Source organism: Cygnus olor, chromosome 13, assembly GCF_009769625.2.
Source record: "Cygnus olor isolate bCygOlo1 chromosome 13, bCygOlo1.pri.v2, whole genome shotgun sequence".
Classification (NCBI taxonomy): Eukaryota; Metazoa; Chordata; class Aves; order Anseriformes; family Anatidae; genus Cygnus; species Cygnus olor.
This window is the reverse complement of record NC_049181.1, coordinates 17,230,164-17,249,351: the sequence shown is the minus strand read 5'-3', so window position 1 is coordinate 17,249,351 and position 19,188 is coordinate 17,230,164. Positions and strand designations below refer to the sequence as shown.

The window sequence follows — 19,188 nt, the reverse complement described above, 5'->3', positions numbered from 1 at the left end:
AGCGCCGCCGCCCTAATGGACGCCCGCGCTGCCGCTCAAGCGGCGGGGAGCGGCGCGGGGGGGCGCTGGTGGCGGCGTGGCCTCGGCTGAGGCAAATGGGGAGTCCGTCAGGGGAGGCTACCCCTCAGCTGCCCGCCGTCCTCCCGTCATGGCCTCCTCACGGTTCTTTCCCTTCACGATCTCGTCCCTCCAGCCCCGTGTGGGGCCCGAGGAGGCCCCACGCCGCTGCCCTCGGGTTGGGTAGCTGTGGGGTGATGGCTGCCCCTGGAGTGGGGCTGGGGCTCCTCTGCCCCTCGGCAGCCCTGCTTTTGCCTCGGGGATGTCCCAGCTGGCCTGTTTGGAGCGTGTTAAAGGGCTATTTGGTGATTTTAATCCCAAATGCACTGGAGTAAACTCTGGTTTAGCTTCTGCTGCTTCACATCGTTACACAGGTGCTGCACCATGCTGAAGATCATGAAATATCATACAATGTAGTGTGCTTTCATAGAACTGTAGAATCACAGAATCATTAGGGTTGGGAAAGCCCTCCAAGATCATCTGGTCCAACCGTGCCCCTACCACCAATGTCACCCACTAAACCATGTCCCTAAGCACCACGTCCAGCCTTTCCTTGAACACCCCCACGCACGGTGACGCCACCACCTCCCTGGGCAACCCGTCCCAATGCCTGACTGCTCTTTCTGAGAAGAAATTTCTCCTAATTTCCAACCTGAACCTCCCCTGGCGCAACTTGGGGCCATTCCCTCTAATCCTATCACTAGTTACCTGTGAGAAGAGATCGACCCCCAGCTCCCCACACCTTCCTTTCAAGTACTTCCAGAGAGCAATAAGGTCTCCCCTGAGCCTCCTCTTCTCCAGACCAAACACCCCCAGTGCCCTCAGCCACTCCTCACAGGACTTGCGTTCCAGGCCCTTCACCAGCTTTGTAGCCCTTCTCTGGACACGTTCCAGGGCCTCGATATCCTTCTTGTACTGAGGGGCCCAAAGCCAAATACAGCTCTCAAGGTGCAGCCTCCCTAGAGCAGAGTACAGGGGGACGATCACCTCCCTGGTCCTGCTGGCTGCACTTTTCCTGATATAAGCAAATAGTTTCCTCACCTGCCCTATATGCTGCCTATGACCTCCTATAAGTGAGGAAAATTATGAGGAATTCTGAACTAAGCTGACACAGAAATGACGGTTTTCATCATTTCGTCTATAAACACTCAGCCTAGGCTTAGTAAACTACTTTTCAGTAGGGCAAAAAACAGCTGTGCTCATGTTTCACGTGCAAAGTTTCAGGCAGGATGCTTTCTAAACAATGAATTTGTGAACTCCTGACAGTGGCGCTGGTAATGGAAGTGCTGGCAGAGCCTTAAACAAAGAGGCACAAACACACATCCCTCATTTGACTTGCACATTTTGATTCTGCAATAATTAAGGGATGTATATCAGTAATTTTGTAGGCAGATGTCTGTTAGGAGAAGAGGATTAAAAAAAAAAATCAAAGCCTTGGCACATCTTAATTAACTTGTCAATCTATTTAACTGAGAACCAAACCTGCAGGAACTCTGCAGAGTTAAAACAACACTTAACAAGAACTTACTGTGGGATTGTGGCTTACTTTAAAATGTAGCAGAGAGAGAACAGAAGACAAAACTGATGAGAAGGTGGAATGACTGCAGCAGTCTGTGTAGCCATCTGCTGCAATAAACATTTATGTATATTCACTTTTGCCTAATGTACCTACAAATGCATTTCTCTGAATATCAGCAAAATTCAGTATGAAAACGGAACCTAATCTTAAATTACGGACAAAACTTTCAATTGTGGGAATTGGAGTATTAGTCTCTGTTCAGTTCACTAGGAGGTGACTGCAATACTCTTGACTTTATTAAAGATGAGCAACACCCCAGAGAGATAACAAGCTGAAAGACAAACTGAGGGATGGGAAACTGGAAGCTATTGTAGAAATGGATAGTTGCATGTTCACAGAAGAGGTATGATTTAGCCAAGTCTGAATCTGTAGCTGTGAATTTCTCTTGAATACAAAGGTCCAATTGTTAGATTTATGTGAATCTTTCTTTCTTTTTTTTTTTTTTTTTTTTTTTTTTTTTACCAGAAGTGAGGCTTCAGAAACAATTCATCCTCTTTTGTCATTTGATATATATATATATATATTTGGGAAATTTATGTAATTTTTTTATTCTGTTTGACAGGGGAAGAGGAGGGAAGAATTTATCTGTAGCAGCTGTTCTAGAGACAAAACCGAAAAAAATGGCAATATTTCCTGCGCTCTGGTTTGACTATTTGCCATCAAACTGAGAGGAATTGCTGCTGAAGTGTCAAGTAGCAGACCATCTAGGCTAGCAAAACACAGAGACACTAAACAAAAGGTGAGCCAGAGTAAGAAGCATTTTGCAATATGCTTGGAGGCAAATTTTAACACTTTTGTGCTTTATTACTTAACTAAAGAGTGTATCTGTTGGGAAACTACAGACTATGAAGATGATAACTTGTGGAATGAGGATATGGGCAAGAGCTAGTTTGGAGGACAGACCACTAGTCTGAAAATATGGGCATCATAACTGCAGAAACTCCAATACCAGCACAGGTGTCTGACACAGAGTGCTGGAACCCGTTTAGTGCCATAAAGCTCAGAGGATGGCAGGTTCTGTGCTGGTGTCCTATCAGAGCATCATGGCAGCTTTCCAGCAGACGTATGCTAACTAAATTTCTAACACCTTAAACATTTGTCCTTTTCACTATGCCCGTCTTATCTCTAAATTAATATGCATAAACTTGTTAAGACAGGGACTAATAATAGTTTATTAAAACACCTGACCCACTTGGCATTCCCTCCTTCCTAGGAGGGACCTTGAGTTGGTACCAGAATGCAAGTGAACTACAATACCTGTAACAATTAAAGAGCAATCACACTTACACTGAATTCAGTGAGAAGTTCATTACTGACTTCAACAAGTGTGTCACATAAGGGAGAAAATACACAACTGGGTTCATGTCTAAGGTTTTTCCTTCAAGAACATACTGTTGGCCGAGCTTTTGATGCTAATCCCATTGCTGCCTCCTCTAGGCCAGAATCTCACATGCCTGTAACACTGCTGTCTGAGGAAGCATCTTCTAAGATCCCAGTGCTGTGCCAGCCCTGCCTAATGAAGGTCAGAGGAAAAACAGTTGACTTCTCGTAGGTGGAGAGGGACATGTTATAACATGGCGCTATCCAGGCCATATGTTAGTAGAAGTCAGAGATTATTTAATCGGAAGCCTAACTTAATCAGCATGTGTCTAGACATTGAAGCAGAACCAAGCTCTATCCATTTTCCGGGAAAATCAGGAGTTGTATACCAGGCATAGTATTATTTATAAAAGGATTGTTTTATGGGATTAATAAGCTGACGTATTACATTCCATCTTCTTGACATTCATACAGTCAGATCAAGTTTGGTGTATTTTTTTTTCTTTGACTTTAGGTTTGTTAACTGTCAAGACTTAAATTTCAAACACATGTAAATTGTACTGTATCCTAGTTACAGTTCTCTGAATGCTTATTTTTAACCAAGCACTGAAACTTCTAAAATTCAAACTGTTAATTAGGTGACACTGCATGGCCAGTAATTAATGTCAATATATCAGACTTTAACTATCTGCTTCGTATTTAAAGTTAATACTTCCAGTCCCCTGGGGACAAGAAAATATATTAAATGCAGGGGAAGAAAGATAACACAGAGATGGGGAGAGCTGAGAAGACAAATTCATTTATAGTATAGGCAAAACCAACAACAATACTTCTAAATATTTTCTCCAATACTGCCCTTAGTCTCTGAAAGTCATTTCTTAGTACAGAAAGACAAAGTGTGTAGTGTAGACTGAAAGTATATGTTTTCTTCTCAGTGATTATCATACTTGCATAGGAAGTGTACTTCTGTTGTTCCTATCTTGAATTTATGTGGTCAGTTTAATGACAACTGGTTTGTGCGTGCAACTCTGCATGTGCTGATGTTGGACTTGGTATCAAAGAGATAGGAAAGGATTTGATGGGGCATAAAATATAAAAGTATTTTGTATTTCTATGTTCCCTGCTAAAGATAAAAAATGGAAGGGAAATAGCACTTTCTTGAGAAATAGGAAACTCTCTACTTGAAGACAGCAATTGCATCATCCCTCAGCCTTCTCTCCCTATGGCTTGGACAAGCCCCATCCTCACCTCATAGGTCATGCTGGTGATCCTGCCCTCTGCAGGCCTACGCACAAACAGGGCCGCTGATCGTGCTGAACACAAGCTTAACTGATGTATGTAAAACCTGCAGACATTCCCACTGTGACTTCGTGTAAATACAGGATATTGCTTCTGCCCTAAGCTGTTCAGGAGCTCTTTCCTTGAGCTATAAGGAACTGTTCTATTGACAGAACAGATAGGTTTGTGGCTCCACAAAACTTGTTAACTGCCATCTACTGGATAGTTCTGTGATGGGGTTCATCCTGATGAGTTTAGGTCTGATTTTATCCTGACTACACAAACAGCAAAGATAACATCTTCCTTTTTTAAGCCATTAGGTATGTTCAAGAGGAAATAAACCATCAGCGTTTGTAGTCAGTTACCTCAGGTGTCAGTAGGTCCCAGTGGACCTTTCTGATAGGCAGCTTTTGCTTGCATCAGTTGGATGCCTTCTCTCTGAAATGCTGGAATTCCCCATAGCCTTTGCCAGACATACCTTTAGCACCTGGAAATCCCCTAACATGGGATATGCTGAGGGGTGTGATGGTGCCCCTGCTGTTTCCCAGAAGCTGCAAGGATTAGAGCATCTTAGTACTCATCAAACGAGCACTGCTGGCTGTTGGCTAAATGCATGAATTAATTCGCTCCTCGATCTTTATTAGCAGCTTTCATACAGCATTCCATAGACACCACAGCCCTATTAAATTCCCTGCGACAATTACAAGAATTTGCCTTCTGGTGAGACTAATTCATGCAAGAGCTTTAATGAGTGTTTTTCCCCTCCCTGTAGATCTGTGCTTAAAAATCCTCTCTCATGCTAATACAAAAACACAGTTGCAGATTATATCTTTAAAGATACAGTTATGTTAGCATGTGTTGCAGGACTGAGTCTCTTATCAAGCTGGTAATGAATTCAGTGTTTGCTGTTAAATGAATGCTCTGATTACTTTTCAATGCATTGCATTACATACATTTGCAATTCCTTTCTCAGTGAGGCTCTATTGGAAAATGTGCTGATATGAAAAAAATTATTTTCATGTTCTATCATTTAAGAGTAAATGGAGTGTTATTTTCCATTTTTTCATTTAACACTGTAGACTAGCCATCTGCTCTAGTCACTGCTTTCAGTACTAACAAACAGGAGAATTTATTTTTAGGTTCATACAGTATATAATGTTCATATATTGATGCTGATCCTCAGTGTATGTTTAAATAATTAGCTGTTCTATATTACTTATTTAAAAAAAAAAACCAAAACTATTGAAGAACAACAGAAGGAAAGCGTAAACAAACTATCCTTATTTGAGGAAAATTCACGGTATTACTTTGTAAGCCTCTTTATTAACAGCATAGTGAAGCTGTTAATGCTTGAGGCATTTAAAGCTCAAGGAATCCTCAGAAACATGAGTGAGTCATCAAATTATTCTTCATTGCCTCTTAGCAAGCTGAAACCATCATCAGCCCCATAATATTAAAGAAATGCCATGCTGCTGATTATATATGGTATTGTATATGCTATCGGTGTGACTTCATAATATTTCATTGAGATGTGGATTTTTTTTAATTACTAATTTTGGTTGGGTTATTTTTTTCTCGCCGGTCTTCAAGACATTGTAATGGGGTGCAATTTTTCAAGAGATATATGCTTAGCATAGCGCTAACGCTATCCAGCTCTGTTCAAGTGTTTGAATCAACAAAAATGGAAATACTTCAAATCATTAGTCACTGGTAATTAGGGTGTTTGTGGATATAAAATGAGAAGTTAAACAATCTTTTTCAGTGGTTGGCATTCTAGTTAGGATGTTGGATAGTTCTGTAGCCCTGTGATATTTGTAATACAAATAATATGATACGTTTTAAATAACTTGTAAAATAGCCAACAATATACTAATATAACATGTAAGCTGTTTGCCATTAAAAAACACAGGAGAAGTCATAGTGGAAAATCCGTTTTTGTGCTTCAGTCTGTGTAGTGAGGTTAACAGAAACATATTTTTAAGAAGAAAGCCTAAAAGACACTTTTGTAATGCAATCATACATTTCAGTATATAGTTCATTTACACTCGTTATTTGTCTGCAAAATGTAATTCGCACTGCACCTCAAATGTGTGTGTAGCTGCTCTGCCCTTAAAGGTAAGGTCTTAGGAATAATAGGAGTTAATATTTTTCAAGAAATAAGTGTAACAGTAACTATCTCCAAATCATGACTGCGCCTTTCAACACATTATATTTGTCAAAACTAATTTTATATCAGTCTGAGGGAAGGTTTCTCTTTTCTTCCCCTCACAAACTTGTCCTATTTTCCCTTTTTTTCTCAGATTTCTTCCCATTAATTTTCTCTTAATATACTTCAGTGAAGCACTCCCCTCCTTGTGTTCTTTACCTTCTCATATTGTTGATTACAAATTACGACTGAGTAGGATATTGTCACTTTTCTACAACCTCTAGCCTGACTTCTGGTTTCAGTTTGATTTCCACAACTCTGGGGACACTTTCATTTAGTCTGATGCATGCTGTAAGTGGAATCGTCAATGTTCCCATTTGAAATACAGGTGTCAGTCTCCCCTTGGCGTGTGGATTATTTAGCATTCAGTGTTGATTCCATCCATTTTATAGGACCATTTAATAATTACACATCTTAGCTCAAGAAATAGTCTTTATGAAATTGTGTCCCGCTTTATTACAGCTGGAAGAAATAAGTACTTGTCAATATAAGTGAAGTTCATTCCAATGTTGTAATTGTATTAAACACCTTTAAAGAGGAAAAAATATCTGAAACCTGTCTTATTATTTAGACTTTATTAAAGGTTTTAAATTCTAACTGCCATTTGTTAACAGTTCCCTGTACATAACTGAGAGAGTGTAGCTGACTCCAGTGTTTTGATTGTAAGCCATAAGCTTAACCACTGCACTTGTGCATATTCACGATTCTGATATTTTATATGTAAATCTCAGGATTTCACCACCATGCGTATTCCACTTCAAGTACTTCTCTGCCGTAGTGCAAATCTCCTGCGAGCGTAGCCTTGACGGATTTTTTTACAGATAGTTTTATTCCACTTACATGGCTAAGACATTTCATGTACGTGTGCCAAGCTGTCAAAGCTGCAAGGATCTAAATGAGGCCAGAGCTGCCACCCTTAGGAAACAGAGAACTCAGAGATTTGAGGGCATAATGCAAGAGAGCTTTAATATCCTGCTGCTAAAGTGTAGTTTAGGTTTCTTTTTATTGAGGGACCGGAATGCTTAAAGAATGGCCACACATCAGAAGTAACTGGAAGTTTTGAGGTTTCTCCAGGGCGAACCTGAACAAAGAGCAAAAGTGTGTCAGTTTAAGACTGCAAAACTGAAAGATGGTCAGGCATATGACGAAAGGTGCATCTTTTGTCTGAAAGAATAAGTCCACTCATTATTAGTGCAATAGTTCATTATACAAAATTGCTAGAGCAGTCCAGTTGTAAATAATGAGTTATACCCTCTGCAGTTTCACTAATTCTCAATTGGTTCAAATTTCCTGTGATCCCTCAGTGTGCAGGCACCATCTCAATTGCCTTGCTGAATGCTAATGAGCTTCCACTGAATTTAATCACAGAGAGACATCTCTTCCACATCAACACCTATTACCAGCTCCAAAACTGCTTTGTGAAGCTTCATAGAGATGTGCCCATAGTGTTGTAGCTGCCTGTAAGAGCTGGAAGTTGCACCAGGCACTGTGCAATAGAGCACTAAGATGGACTTGAGGACCATCATATTGTGCCCATACCTGGGAACCACCTTACTGTTTACCAAATACATTGAAACCATCCCTAAGGCAATATGAAGAGAAGGTAAAAATGAAGGAAGAAACTGCATATGGAAGTCCATATATTAACAACACAGTTCCTATATTTAGAGGCAGGCAGGAAGCAATATATTAAGAACATGCTTTTATCTAGCTATGCTTTAGATCAGCTCTGAGCTTTTCTCTGCTTCCTCCAGCTATCCAGCTGACAGATGGTGTCATAGCTTTGTGGCTGAGATCCATAAGTGAAATGCTTGTCCTGCGTTTAGCTTTCACCAAAAGGGGATCTTCAGTTGGGACATATGTATCCAAGCTGTCCCCAGCTTTTCTTTCAGACCTTTCCTTCCCAAGAATTTCCCGTGATTCGTAACTTTGGATTCTTAACTCATTTTAACACTCCCCTTAGGGTTTAGTGCACCTTAATACTATCTTTAGAAATGCTTTTCTCCTTGGATGCAGTAAGCTGGAGCTATCTTCTGCCTGTACAATAAATGGGATTTCTTAACTGTTCTTCTGGTATGTCAGCAGAAAGAAGTCGCAACCCTATAGCCTACCTATTAGCGATATTTCCTCCATTTGGATTCATTCTTCACACAGTGAAACTCTTTTCATATAAGCACGCATATTGCCAACTCTGCTTTTTCCAAGACTATAAATAAGCATGTGGCTTGTTACTATTTCTTGATCAGGATTAAACACAGTCATAATCAAACATGTCCAGGATGAGAATGAGCTTATAAGGAATGATATCAACTTTGGCTTTGAGGATTCTGGGATAACAACAGGTGCTTCAGAAGGTCTGTATCAATATACCTGTGAGAATCATCTGAACCAATTTTATAGCTTCTTATAAAACCTTGTTTTATTGCAGTTCATTCCCTCACTGTATTTCACAGTTCGCATCCATCTGCAAATGTCATTTTTCGTCCATTCTGACTATATTTCCCCTCCTGTTCATCTATTTTGAAATAAATAAATTAATTCTGGTTTATTGCTTCTGAAATGCCTAGATTTTTATGAGGTATATAATACTTCCACAGTGGAGTTTTTGTGGGTCTGCACTATGCCCTGATGTATGATTCTTGCAGGAAAAACCTAAGTACTCACTTATGTGAGTACTTATTTATTAGCCAGATGATGCTTTCAAAGTGTTGAGAAAACATTAACAAATTAGTCTTCATGCCAACACCCAGTATGTCAGCGGTGTCTTCATTTGTTTTATCTTCAGTGTGCTGTTAGGGATACTGAGACATCCCTGATATAGCTGTACAGCATGTTAGGGTATAGTGAAAGTGTTCTCAAGACCTGGTTTGCTGTCTACACCATTCATGGAAAGACTGGTGGCCATACTACAGAGTATACACAAGTACACCTCTCAGATTAGTGTGATATTAGTTTGCAGCAGTATTTTGGCATTTATTATTTTAGAATTTTAATATTAGCAACATAATATTTTATGGTGCTTTGGGAAGTAGTGTAGAAAAACTTCAGCCATTCTATTCACAAATCTCCTCTGTGGTAAGTTATTACCATTCTTGTAGCTTCTATTTCTTCTACCGAGCTTTTTCTGTCATTTATTCTGACTGCAAACTCTGGACCAGGCATCGATTTTTGTCTGAGTTATACAAGGAAATCTTCTGCTTCTATAGCTAAACCTACGAAAAAAACCACATGCATATTTTTTTCATAGCAAGCTACTTTGAACAATTTAAGTGTATAAAAACTCTTCAGTTAGCTTTCTGCATCTACATCATGAATTTTGTTATCCTGGTTAGATTACTTTGAGATGTTTCCCATCACTAAAGTATATGGCCTCTTCTTTCTGTCTCTCTCAGGGTTTGTGCAGTGAGTGCCTTGTGCAGATAGAAGTAATCATTACTGGTTTCAGAGAATCAGAGTTGGAAGACCAGAATTGGTAAAAACAGTAAAACAGTAGGGGGAGGAAATCAAAACTAACAGCCTTGGAGAGTCGTAAAATGAGGAAGAGGAGGTAAAGGCAAAAAAACATGCAGGGAAAATACTTTCAAATATGTTAAGTACCTTACTAGCCTTAAAAGTAGAGAAAAAAAAATGCATTACCACATAAAATGGAAGTTATAAATCTGCAGGTTTAGTTCATAAAAATAGAATATTAAAAATATTAATTATACAATTTTCTATCAAGTAATATACTCATCTTATATGTATAGTTAGTTACATATGTTTATATATATGCCGGATTTTTCAGTTCAGATTGCCTTCTCACATCTTAGCCATTTTAATTCTAAATATCATAAATGAGGGGCTATTGACTATCACATTATGTGTTTGGTTTTTTTTGCCTGTCACATTTCCATTATGACAATTATTTGACAGATAGTTATCTTTAACTTTCCTATATTTAATTTGATCCTTTTACTTCCAGTACTCCTTCCTTGTATCGTCAATAATTTCTCATCCTCCTAAACATTTACGGCATGGGATATTAGTCTACTGTCAGTTATCTGTAAGCCAAGCTGAAAGTATTTAGCACTTTTAATCTCTTTTTGAAAATGAATCTCCTCTTCACCAGTCTTCTGGTGTTTTCTTTTTTTTTTTTTTTTTTGGTGTGTTTTATTTATTTATTTATTTATTTATTTATTTTTAGCGTTAAGTGAATAATAGAACTTCATTTTCAGTGTTAAGTCACAAGACTGAACTTTCCCATTCGTGTTATATGAGAGGAGTAAGGTAGACCCGGGGAACTATAGGCCTGTTAGTTTGACCTCAGTGCCAGGGAAGCTCATGGAGCAGATTATCTTGAGTGTCATCACGCGGCACTTACAGGGCAACCAGGCGATCAGGCCCAGTCAGCATGGGTTTATGAAAGGCAGGTCCTGCTTGACGAACCTGATCTCCTTCTGTGACAAAGTGACGCGCTTAGTGGATGAGGGAAAGGCTGTGGATGTGGTCTACCTTGACTTCAGTAAGGCTTTTGATACCGTTTCCCACAACATTCTCCTCAAGAAACTGGCTGCTCGTGGCTTGGACTGGCATACGCTTCGTTGGGTTAAAAACTGGCTGGGTAGCCGGGCCCAAAGGGTTGTGGTGAATGGAGCCAAATCCAGTTGGAGACCGGTCACTAGCGGAGTCCCCCAGGGCTCAGTACTGGGGCCAGTCCTCTTTAATATCTTTATCGATGATCTGGATGAGGGGATTGAGTGCACCCTCAGTAAGTTTGCAGACGACACCAAGTTAGGTGCGTGTGTCGAACTGCTCGAGGGTAGGAAGGCTCTGCAGGAGGATCTGGATAGGCTGGACCGATGGGCTGAGGTCAACTGTATGAAGTTGAGCAAGGCCAAGTGCCGGGTCCTGCACCTGGGCCGTAACAACCCCAAGCAGCGCTACAGGCTGGGAGATGAGCGGTTGGAAAGCTGCCTGGCAGAGAAGGACCTGGAAGTACTGGTTGATAGTTGGCTGAATATGAGCCAGTAGTGTGCTCAGGTGGCCAAGAAGGCCAACAGCATCCTGGCTTGTATAAGAAGCAGTGTGGCCAGCAGGTCTAGGGAAGTGATTGTCCCCCTGTACTCGGCTCTGGTGAGGCCGCACCTCGAGTACTGTGTTCAGTTTTGGGCCCCTCGCTACAAGAAGGACATGGAGGTGCTCGAGAGAGTCCAGAGAAGGGCAACGAAGCTGGTGAGGGGTCTGGAGAACAAGTCTTACGAGGAGCGGCTGAGGGAGCTGGGGTTGTTCAGCCTGGAGAAGAGGAGGCTCAGGGGCAACCTTATCGCTCTCTACAGGTACCTCAAAGGAGGCTGTAGCGAGCTGGGGGTTGGTCTATTCTCCCACGTGCCTGGTGACAGGATGAGGGGGAATGGGCTAAAGTTGTGCCAGGGGAGGTTTAGGTTGGATATTAGGAAGAACTTCTTTACCAAAAGGGTTGTTGGGCATTGGAATGGGCTGCCCAGGGAAATGGTTGAGTCACCATCCCTGGAGGTCTTTAAAAGACTTTTAGATGTTGCACTTAGTGATATGGTTTAGTGGAGGACTTGTTAGTGTTAGGTCAGAGGATGGACTCGGTGATCTTGGAGGTCTCTTCCAACCTAGACAATTCTGTGATTCTGTGATTCTGTGAGTGTGTATGTTTCTTATGCAATTAGTGCCTGCTTGAGAACTTTAAAACTATATTAGACAAAACCTAGTGCTGGGCTGTGCTGAAGGAAGCACGAATTGAAAGACCAAATGCAGGTTTTCCATCTATTTTAGTGTCTCGTGGAACGTATGTAACACGTTTTATAAATGACTCTGTATAGGCATATGTAGCCTGCTGTTCTCTCCTCGTTTCCATTTAGCTAAGTACAATAATAAGTTATCTCGTTGTGAGGTTTAACAACGATTTGTGAGGCCATTCCCCGCAGGAGCCACGTTTGGGCCCAACCTGTCCCGGCGCCCTTCACAGCCCCAGGCCGCAGCAGGCCGCGCGTTGCCATGGCGACCCGCCCCTCCCTCCTCCCCCTCCCCTCGGTCCTCCACCGCCCCACAAGCCCTTGCGCTCCCTCCCGCCCAAGATGGCGCTGCTAGGCGCCGCGCCGAGCCTGGTGGCGGCCGCCTGCCGCCGGCGGCGCCTGCTCCTCGCCCTCGCCTTGCTGCGGCCTCCGTCCGCTGCCGCCTGCTCGCACGGCTGGGCGGCGGGGAGAGGGCGGCAGCGGGCCCGGGGAGCCCCGGGGAGCGGCGAGGTGCGTGGGGAAGGCGGGCGGTGGGGGTCCGGGGGGGCGCTGAGGGGCGCTGAGGGGCTGAGGGGGGCGCTGAGGGGTTATAGGGGGCCGAGGGGGAAGGTGAGGGCGCCGGTGTGGGGCTGAGGAGGGCACCGAGAGGCTGTGGGGGGCTCTGAAGGAGGTGGCGAGGTGGTCCTGGGTGGTTTTGGCATCAGGCTGGGAGTCTGCTGCTGTGCTCCTGTCTGACCGGGGGTTCTGCGTCCCTGGGGGCTTGGGTTGGGTTTTTGTGGACAGGCACTCAGGAAGTTCGTGGGTGGGTGGGCTGTGTTGGAGAGGGCTGTGCTGACAGCTGATTTTGCCCGTACGTAGAGGAAGGAAGGACCCCGAGGGTGCTGTTAAACTTCTTCTGGCCTTTTGGGATGCGTCTGCATAACGTGTCCCAGTGCTGTTCTTCGGCACCTGAACTGCCCTGAACCATGTGGAATTGCTGTGTGTTTGAGAAGCTGCAGGTTCCCCTGCCTGGCTTTTGACTTAGCTGCACAGTGTGCGTTTGGGCCTTAAAGTAAGGGTTGTGTTAGCCACTTCTCAGCATTGATTCTTCTGGGCCATCCTGATCTGTCTGGGCTGAGGGTTAGTGACTGACCACTTTTCAGAGCAAAGCCTTTAGAGGGACTTCATCTTTTGGCTTTGTTGTTAGACCTGCCTGTTAACCCATTCTTCTTGTGGTAGTAGAAAACTAGACTTCCATCGTAGAAAAGATTGTTCGAGTATTGTGGCTGGTAGAGTCTTATAATCAGAGCTGAGTTATTGTGCTTTCTTTTGTCTTTCTTACCTAATTGGGTTTCACAGAGGGGTCTGGATATTGGGCAGCAGGTTTTTTGGGACTGCCAGCAGCTGATCATGCTGGGACATACCTGGTCCCCAGCCCACACTCCTCCTTGCTGTTAGATCCTGAGAGCCTCCAGCTGTGGAAGGGCTTCCTTCCTCCAGATGACTTCCTAAAGCTGTGCGTTTTACTGCCTCTCCTTGACAGATGTTGTGCAGCTTGCTTGTTTGAGATCAGCTGTTCCCGTGCTAAGCCTCTTTGCGTAGGGAAGTTGCTGGTAATGTTGAATTGGAAACATAAAGTGTTGCTTTTGAGTTTTACATCGGTGTTGTGGTCAGCTACCTTTTAAAGCAGTTTCAGCATTTAAACCTGGGACTACAAGATCCACGGAGGAAGTCGTTTCGTAGTTAACTGCTCATTTGCAGATGATGGAATGCACGCAGTTTGAGTTCATGTGCTTTTTTTTCACCTTTTCTATATTTTTGAGCAGTCGACTCTGTGTTATCCCCCTTTTTCCTTTCTTATCTCCATCTGTTTGTCAACGTGGGAACAGCATTACTGCCCACACGCTTCTAGTAGTATAAATTTAAAAACGTAAAGCAGTCTGTAGCTTGCTACCAGCACAGGAAATGGGTTAAATCTGAGCATCAGATCATCCTATGAATCTAAACAATTTCCATCCTCTTTGTTTGGACCTTAATAGTAACTTCCTGAGTGAAAGCGTGGCTCTGTTGTGCTAGTACCAGTAAAAACACGCCGTCTTTTGTGCTGCAGTGCCAGAGTGTTTGACTACACGTGTTTGACTGTATTGTTGCGTTAAAAATTGCCACAGTCGTCTTTGGATGTTATAAATTCATGCTCTAGACGACCAGTTGTAACTGCTGTACAAACCAGAATTCTTGCTGTCAGCAGCAGAAGGCTGTAACATGTTCCAGTGAATGATTTTTTTTGGTTACAAGTAGAGAATTGAGTGCATGTCTCAAACTGAATGGGTCCAGCTTTCACTAATTTATTTGCATTTTTCAAATGGAGAGAAGGAAGTGTATCTCAAAGATTGTACGAATGAACTTTCCATAAACTCTCAGCTATTATTTCTGTTTGATGATAACATCAAGCCTTTTTTTCTTCTTCCAAGTGTACTGCTCTTTGTGACTGGCTTTTCATCGTCACTTGTCTTAATTGCCCCTGACAGGCAGAATTCTGTCACGGGCGACAATCAAGTTCCTATTACTTGGAAGAAGAGATGAGCAGGACTGAAGTAGTAAATTGTTAGGGCTTTTAGTATTGAAACTCGTGGAAGACAAGAAGCTGAGAGTTGAAGGTGATGTAGACCAAATATTTTATTTCAAATGTCTAGTGAGTAACCAACAATGTAAGCGTGGTGATACACATATTTATTTTAATCCTATTTTCCTTTTGAATATTTTCATGTGAAAATGTCAGTTCCTCCTAAGAAATGTTGATTTGCACTGGATTTTCTGAATGAGGAAGCTCAGGCTATATCTGCAGTGTATTGATGCATTCAGCTATTTGACCTTTTAGTTTCTGTGCGTTTCTGTGTTAAAACGTGGTAAATTAGGCATTTATTTATTTATTTTTTCTTTTTAATACACAGTCTGGTGATTAATTTTTACTTTGCTTCTGCATCAAGCTCTATTGGGGTGCCCACTGAAGCTCTATTGGGGTGCTCTTTGTGCCCCATTATGACAAAAAGGCAGCACATTTTGTGTGGTGTGCAATCCAGATCGATTTATTTGATCATTGTCTAGCAGGAGGCTCCAGCTGCGTGCTCTAGAGTTCTAGATTATGATGCCCTTCAACACGTGGCGGCTAGCTGGCAACACTTAACCTTTTATTAATCTGCTGACAAAGGAAGATGCGCTGTCCTGTGATCCCATTTTTTTTTCTTTTTCTGCGAGTTCTGTTGGTGCAGGCATGGAATTTCTTGAGGTGACTGCCAAAAGTTGGCTGTGAGCTTGAACAGGTTGTAGGTCAGAGCAAAAAGCCATTGGCTTTTATCAATGAGGGAATTCAGCGCGTAAAAACTTCTGGGAGCAAGTCAATGCATCCTATGAGAGTACCAGCTATTTAATTGTTTTGCTGTGTTCAGACCCTAATGATAACTGTAAGTCTTTTTAATGGGCTTGTTCTGAAAGCTTTCCTATTATTAAAAACTGAAAGAACCGGAGCTTTAATTTTTTGCATTTGAAACAACTTAAGTTTGTTTGCTGTGATCTTAAGCTGCATGTTTCACAGTCACTTGGGTTTAAGGCTTAATGAAAGCAATGGATACAGCATGTGTTCTTGTGAACATCTCCAGGCTGCTGGGTGACGACAGCCTCGGTTAGCGTAGGGACGTTTTTATGGCCACTTACAATTTACTCTCTTTAGTTACTGCGGCGTTACTTAAAGATTTTACTGTAGTTTGGGGCTCTTGTAATTATAATCATGCATACTGGAGTAACAGCAAAGAAAGCAAGAGATGCTCAGCACATTCTTCTGGTTTTTATTCAGTTGTTTCCATTACACGCCTTGTTTTATGTTCTTTAGTGTGTGCAAGAGCTCTTGTGTGACATTTATTGCTCTGTTCCAGGGATCAGGCATGGATTAGATCTTGCGCTAGCTGATTGAGTAGAACAGAGGGCAGTAAGTGTGGGAAAAAATGCTCGTGATCCAGCCTCTTAATATCCCATGAGAGGGAAGACTGGCAGGACCCAGCCACCTGTGGGATTCTGATGTCTGGCTTTAATGACACATCGTCCCCCAAACGTTCCTAAATACCATGTGTTTTACTAGGAAGGAGCACCTGCTGTGGGGCAGTTACACCAGCAGCGCAGTGCTTTTCAGTGCCGCAGTGAAATCACTTTTTGTGAGTAAAACAAACCGTACGGCCGCAGTTCTGCCTTTATTGGTATAACTACACAAATAGCAGAGGGCTGTGGCAGCACAGCCATGTTCGTCAAGGTTTGTGCCTTTCACAGCTCAGACTGGTAAACACTGTAGACATGGCGTTAACTCGTGAGAAAAATGATTAAAGGCAGGGAAAAGTTCTGGAGAAATAGGATCATAAAGAAAAGTTAACCGTTCTTTTTAAGAATGGTAGAATTAAAACACTTCAGCATCATCTGATCATGTTTCTACTCTACTTTGCATCCATCTGATGTGTGTTTTTTGTTTTCCTTTTAAGAGCCAGACGGCATTAAGTATTTTCTGTGGCACTTACTGCAATGAGATTCAAGCATAGTGGAGCTGTTTGGATGCTGTAGTGTTACAGATGATAATCCATGTCTTTCTCCCCTCACACGTGCATTTCTCAGTGGTTTGATCAGCTTTGCTTTTCTGAGGAGTAAGACGTGTAACATTTGTATCCTGGAGAGGAAACTAGCTGCATTTATGGAAGGGTACAACGGGTATTGTAAAAACTGTGGAACTGTGATCAGACTCCATTTCTTGATGTTGAGATCAGTTTGTATTTCCATAAACATAGCCCCTTCGCTTCACCCTGCCCCAGTGGGCAGGGGTTCATTGTGTCAAAGCTCATTGTGAATTTAGGATCACTGCTGGATAGTGATGGAGAAGATGGCCGTATCGGGTGCAGTCTGCCCTTCGAGCTTTGGGGAGTAACCAGACGTGACTCTCGTGTCTTTTAGGAAGCTTTATGGTCTCTTTGCTTTTTTTTTTGTGTTGTTTTTTTTTTATAGTTTGGTTTGCCTGCATCCAAAATAAAAGCAATGGGAAATTATATTTAAATAAAGCTTAAATGGGGGAAAAGAGCATTTGACTGGAAAGGCCCAACAGTATTCAAATAAGGATAATTCTTTTACTATGAATCTGCATAAGTCAAGAAATACATTGAGAGCTTGCTTTCAGCGATGACTTCAGCAGTTATAAAAAGCAGGACTTTTTAAGTTATTGTGAAGTGTAACGGCAAAAGGTAGAACAGACCTCTTCTTTTTTTTCCTTGCATTATCTTGGCCTTCCAGCTGCCACATGGTGTGTGATAAAGCACGTTCTTGTGCATAAGTTAATAATATCCCTTGCTCTGGAAGTAGTTGTAAGAGAAGCTTCAGGTACTTCGGTTAAATTTACTAATTTATGTGCAGCCTGCTCTGTCTTGTAAAATTATACTGCTGCTCATTGTCTGAATGTCACTTCACATGTCTGTGTGCGTTGCTAAATTCACTTCTCTAGATGTTCTGGTAGTGTAGCTGACCAGTTTGATGTACAGCAAATATTACTCAACTGTCTCCATCCTCTGTTGAGCGGGGTGCATATCATAGTTAAAATATATATGTAGCAAGACCAGAAATTAATTTTCAGTAGCCTTGGCTTTGTTATAAGACCTTTTTACTAGTCTCTTTACTCATAGATATATGCCTAGTAACACTGAGTAGTTGAAATTCATTGTATTTTCAAATTCCCTTTATAGGGGAAATATTGCTGCTGAGCAGATCAACAGTCCCATATTTCTACCCATAAAAGCATCAGACATCTAATTATACTGAGAATTGTTGCAAGGAAGGCTGTATAATGAAGCAGAGCAGATGGAAATATGGGAACTGGATCCGAAATTCGTCTGGGGAGTGTTGGGGGGCACGGGGTGAGCAGCACTCGCTGTAGTAGAAGTTGCTGTGGTGTTCATTGGGCTGCACAGGGTGGTGCTGGGTGGGTTTTCCTTTCTGCCACTGGGGTGGGCTTTACCAGAAGAACCTGAATGTGAGTGTATATTAGTCAGATGATGTTATGGGGAAACTTCAGGTATTTTTTGTGATGCTCTTGGTTTCATTTGTTCTGGATTTGCCTACAGAGCACCTGCATGTGGTTAAACATAACTCCAGTGAAGCTTATATTGCTTGGTTTGGTATGGTTGGTTCAGATTTGTAAGGGCAGTGTATTCTGCCTGCCAGGATATTTTCACCTTTCACCAATGCTACATTGTGTGCTACACAGAGAAGCTTCTAAGTGTGGACTTGACCTTGTGCAAATGTGTTTAATCCTTGTTGTTGAAATACTATTGACACAAACTACTACCAACAGTCATGACACTTCAGCAATGTGACTTTCATGTGCAATCAGCACTAGACATCTGTTTCATCCTTGAGAGTACGTAGGTTCATCCGAAAATACATTAGAAGAACGTAACAGTGCAGAGTGAGCCCTTCAGAAGTTAGGAAATGCCAGAATTAATGTTCCCCGAGGAGTTCGTTCAATTCTGAAATAAACAGGACTCAGGCTGCAGCAAAGGAGCCCGCTAGTGCTTTGTTCTGCTGCAGTAAGGTCCGAGTAGGGCTCTCCTAGAGCCCAGCTCTGTTGGGAAGGAGCTGTAGTGAGGGACGGTGGAGTCCTAGGTCTGCTTGTGGGGTGTGTGGAGTGCGGCGGTCCTGCTCCTGTGGGTGTTTCTCTGGTCGTGCTGTGATGGCTGGAAGCCTTACCAGTGCAGTGAGCTGCTCGCCTCGTCGGAGTTTAATTCCTGGTTTCTTTGCTGGGACTTGGTTTTTAACAGGAGCTTGGGAGAAGAGGGAAACCTCCAGTCTTAGGCGCAAGACCAACAATAAAATCTTCAGTTTCCCTGCGTAGCTTGTGCAAATCATGTGTCCTTTTCGCTATGTCCATCTCTTAGCCCTGTGAGGGTTTGTAGGTGCAGTCAACGAAATAGGCTGTCTAATGCAGTAATTGAGCCTGGGTCTGTGGG

At 42.5% G+C, this 19,188-nt stretch overlaps 1 protein-coding gene across 1 annotated transcript in view; it reads left to right on the top strand.

Moving 5' to 3' along the window:
* The first annotated feature begins 12,506 nt into the window (after positions 1-12,506).
* The window catches only part of ABCB7 (ATP binding cassette subfamily B member 7), a 43,359-nt gene continuing 36,677 nt past the window's right edge, over positions 12,507-19,188 (top strand). The window contains exon 1 of the mRNA XM_040572494.1: positions 12,507-12,691. Coding sequence (XP_040428428.1) covers positions 12,524-12,691 — 168 coding nt within the window. The 5' untranslated portion in view covers positions 12,507-12,523. The remainder of the gene's footprint in view (positions 12,692-19,188) is intronic.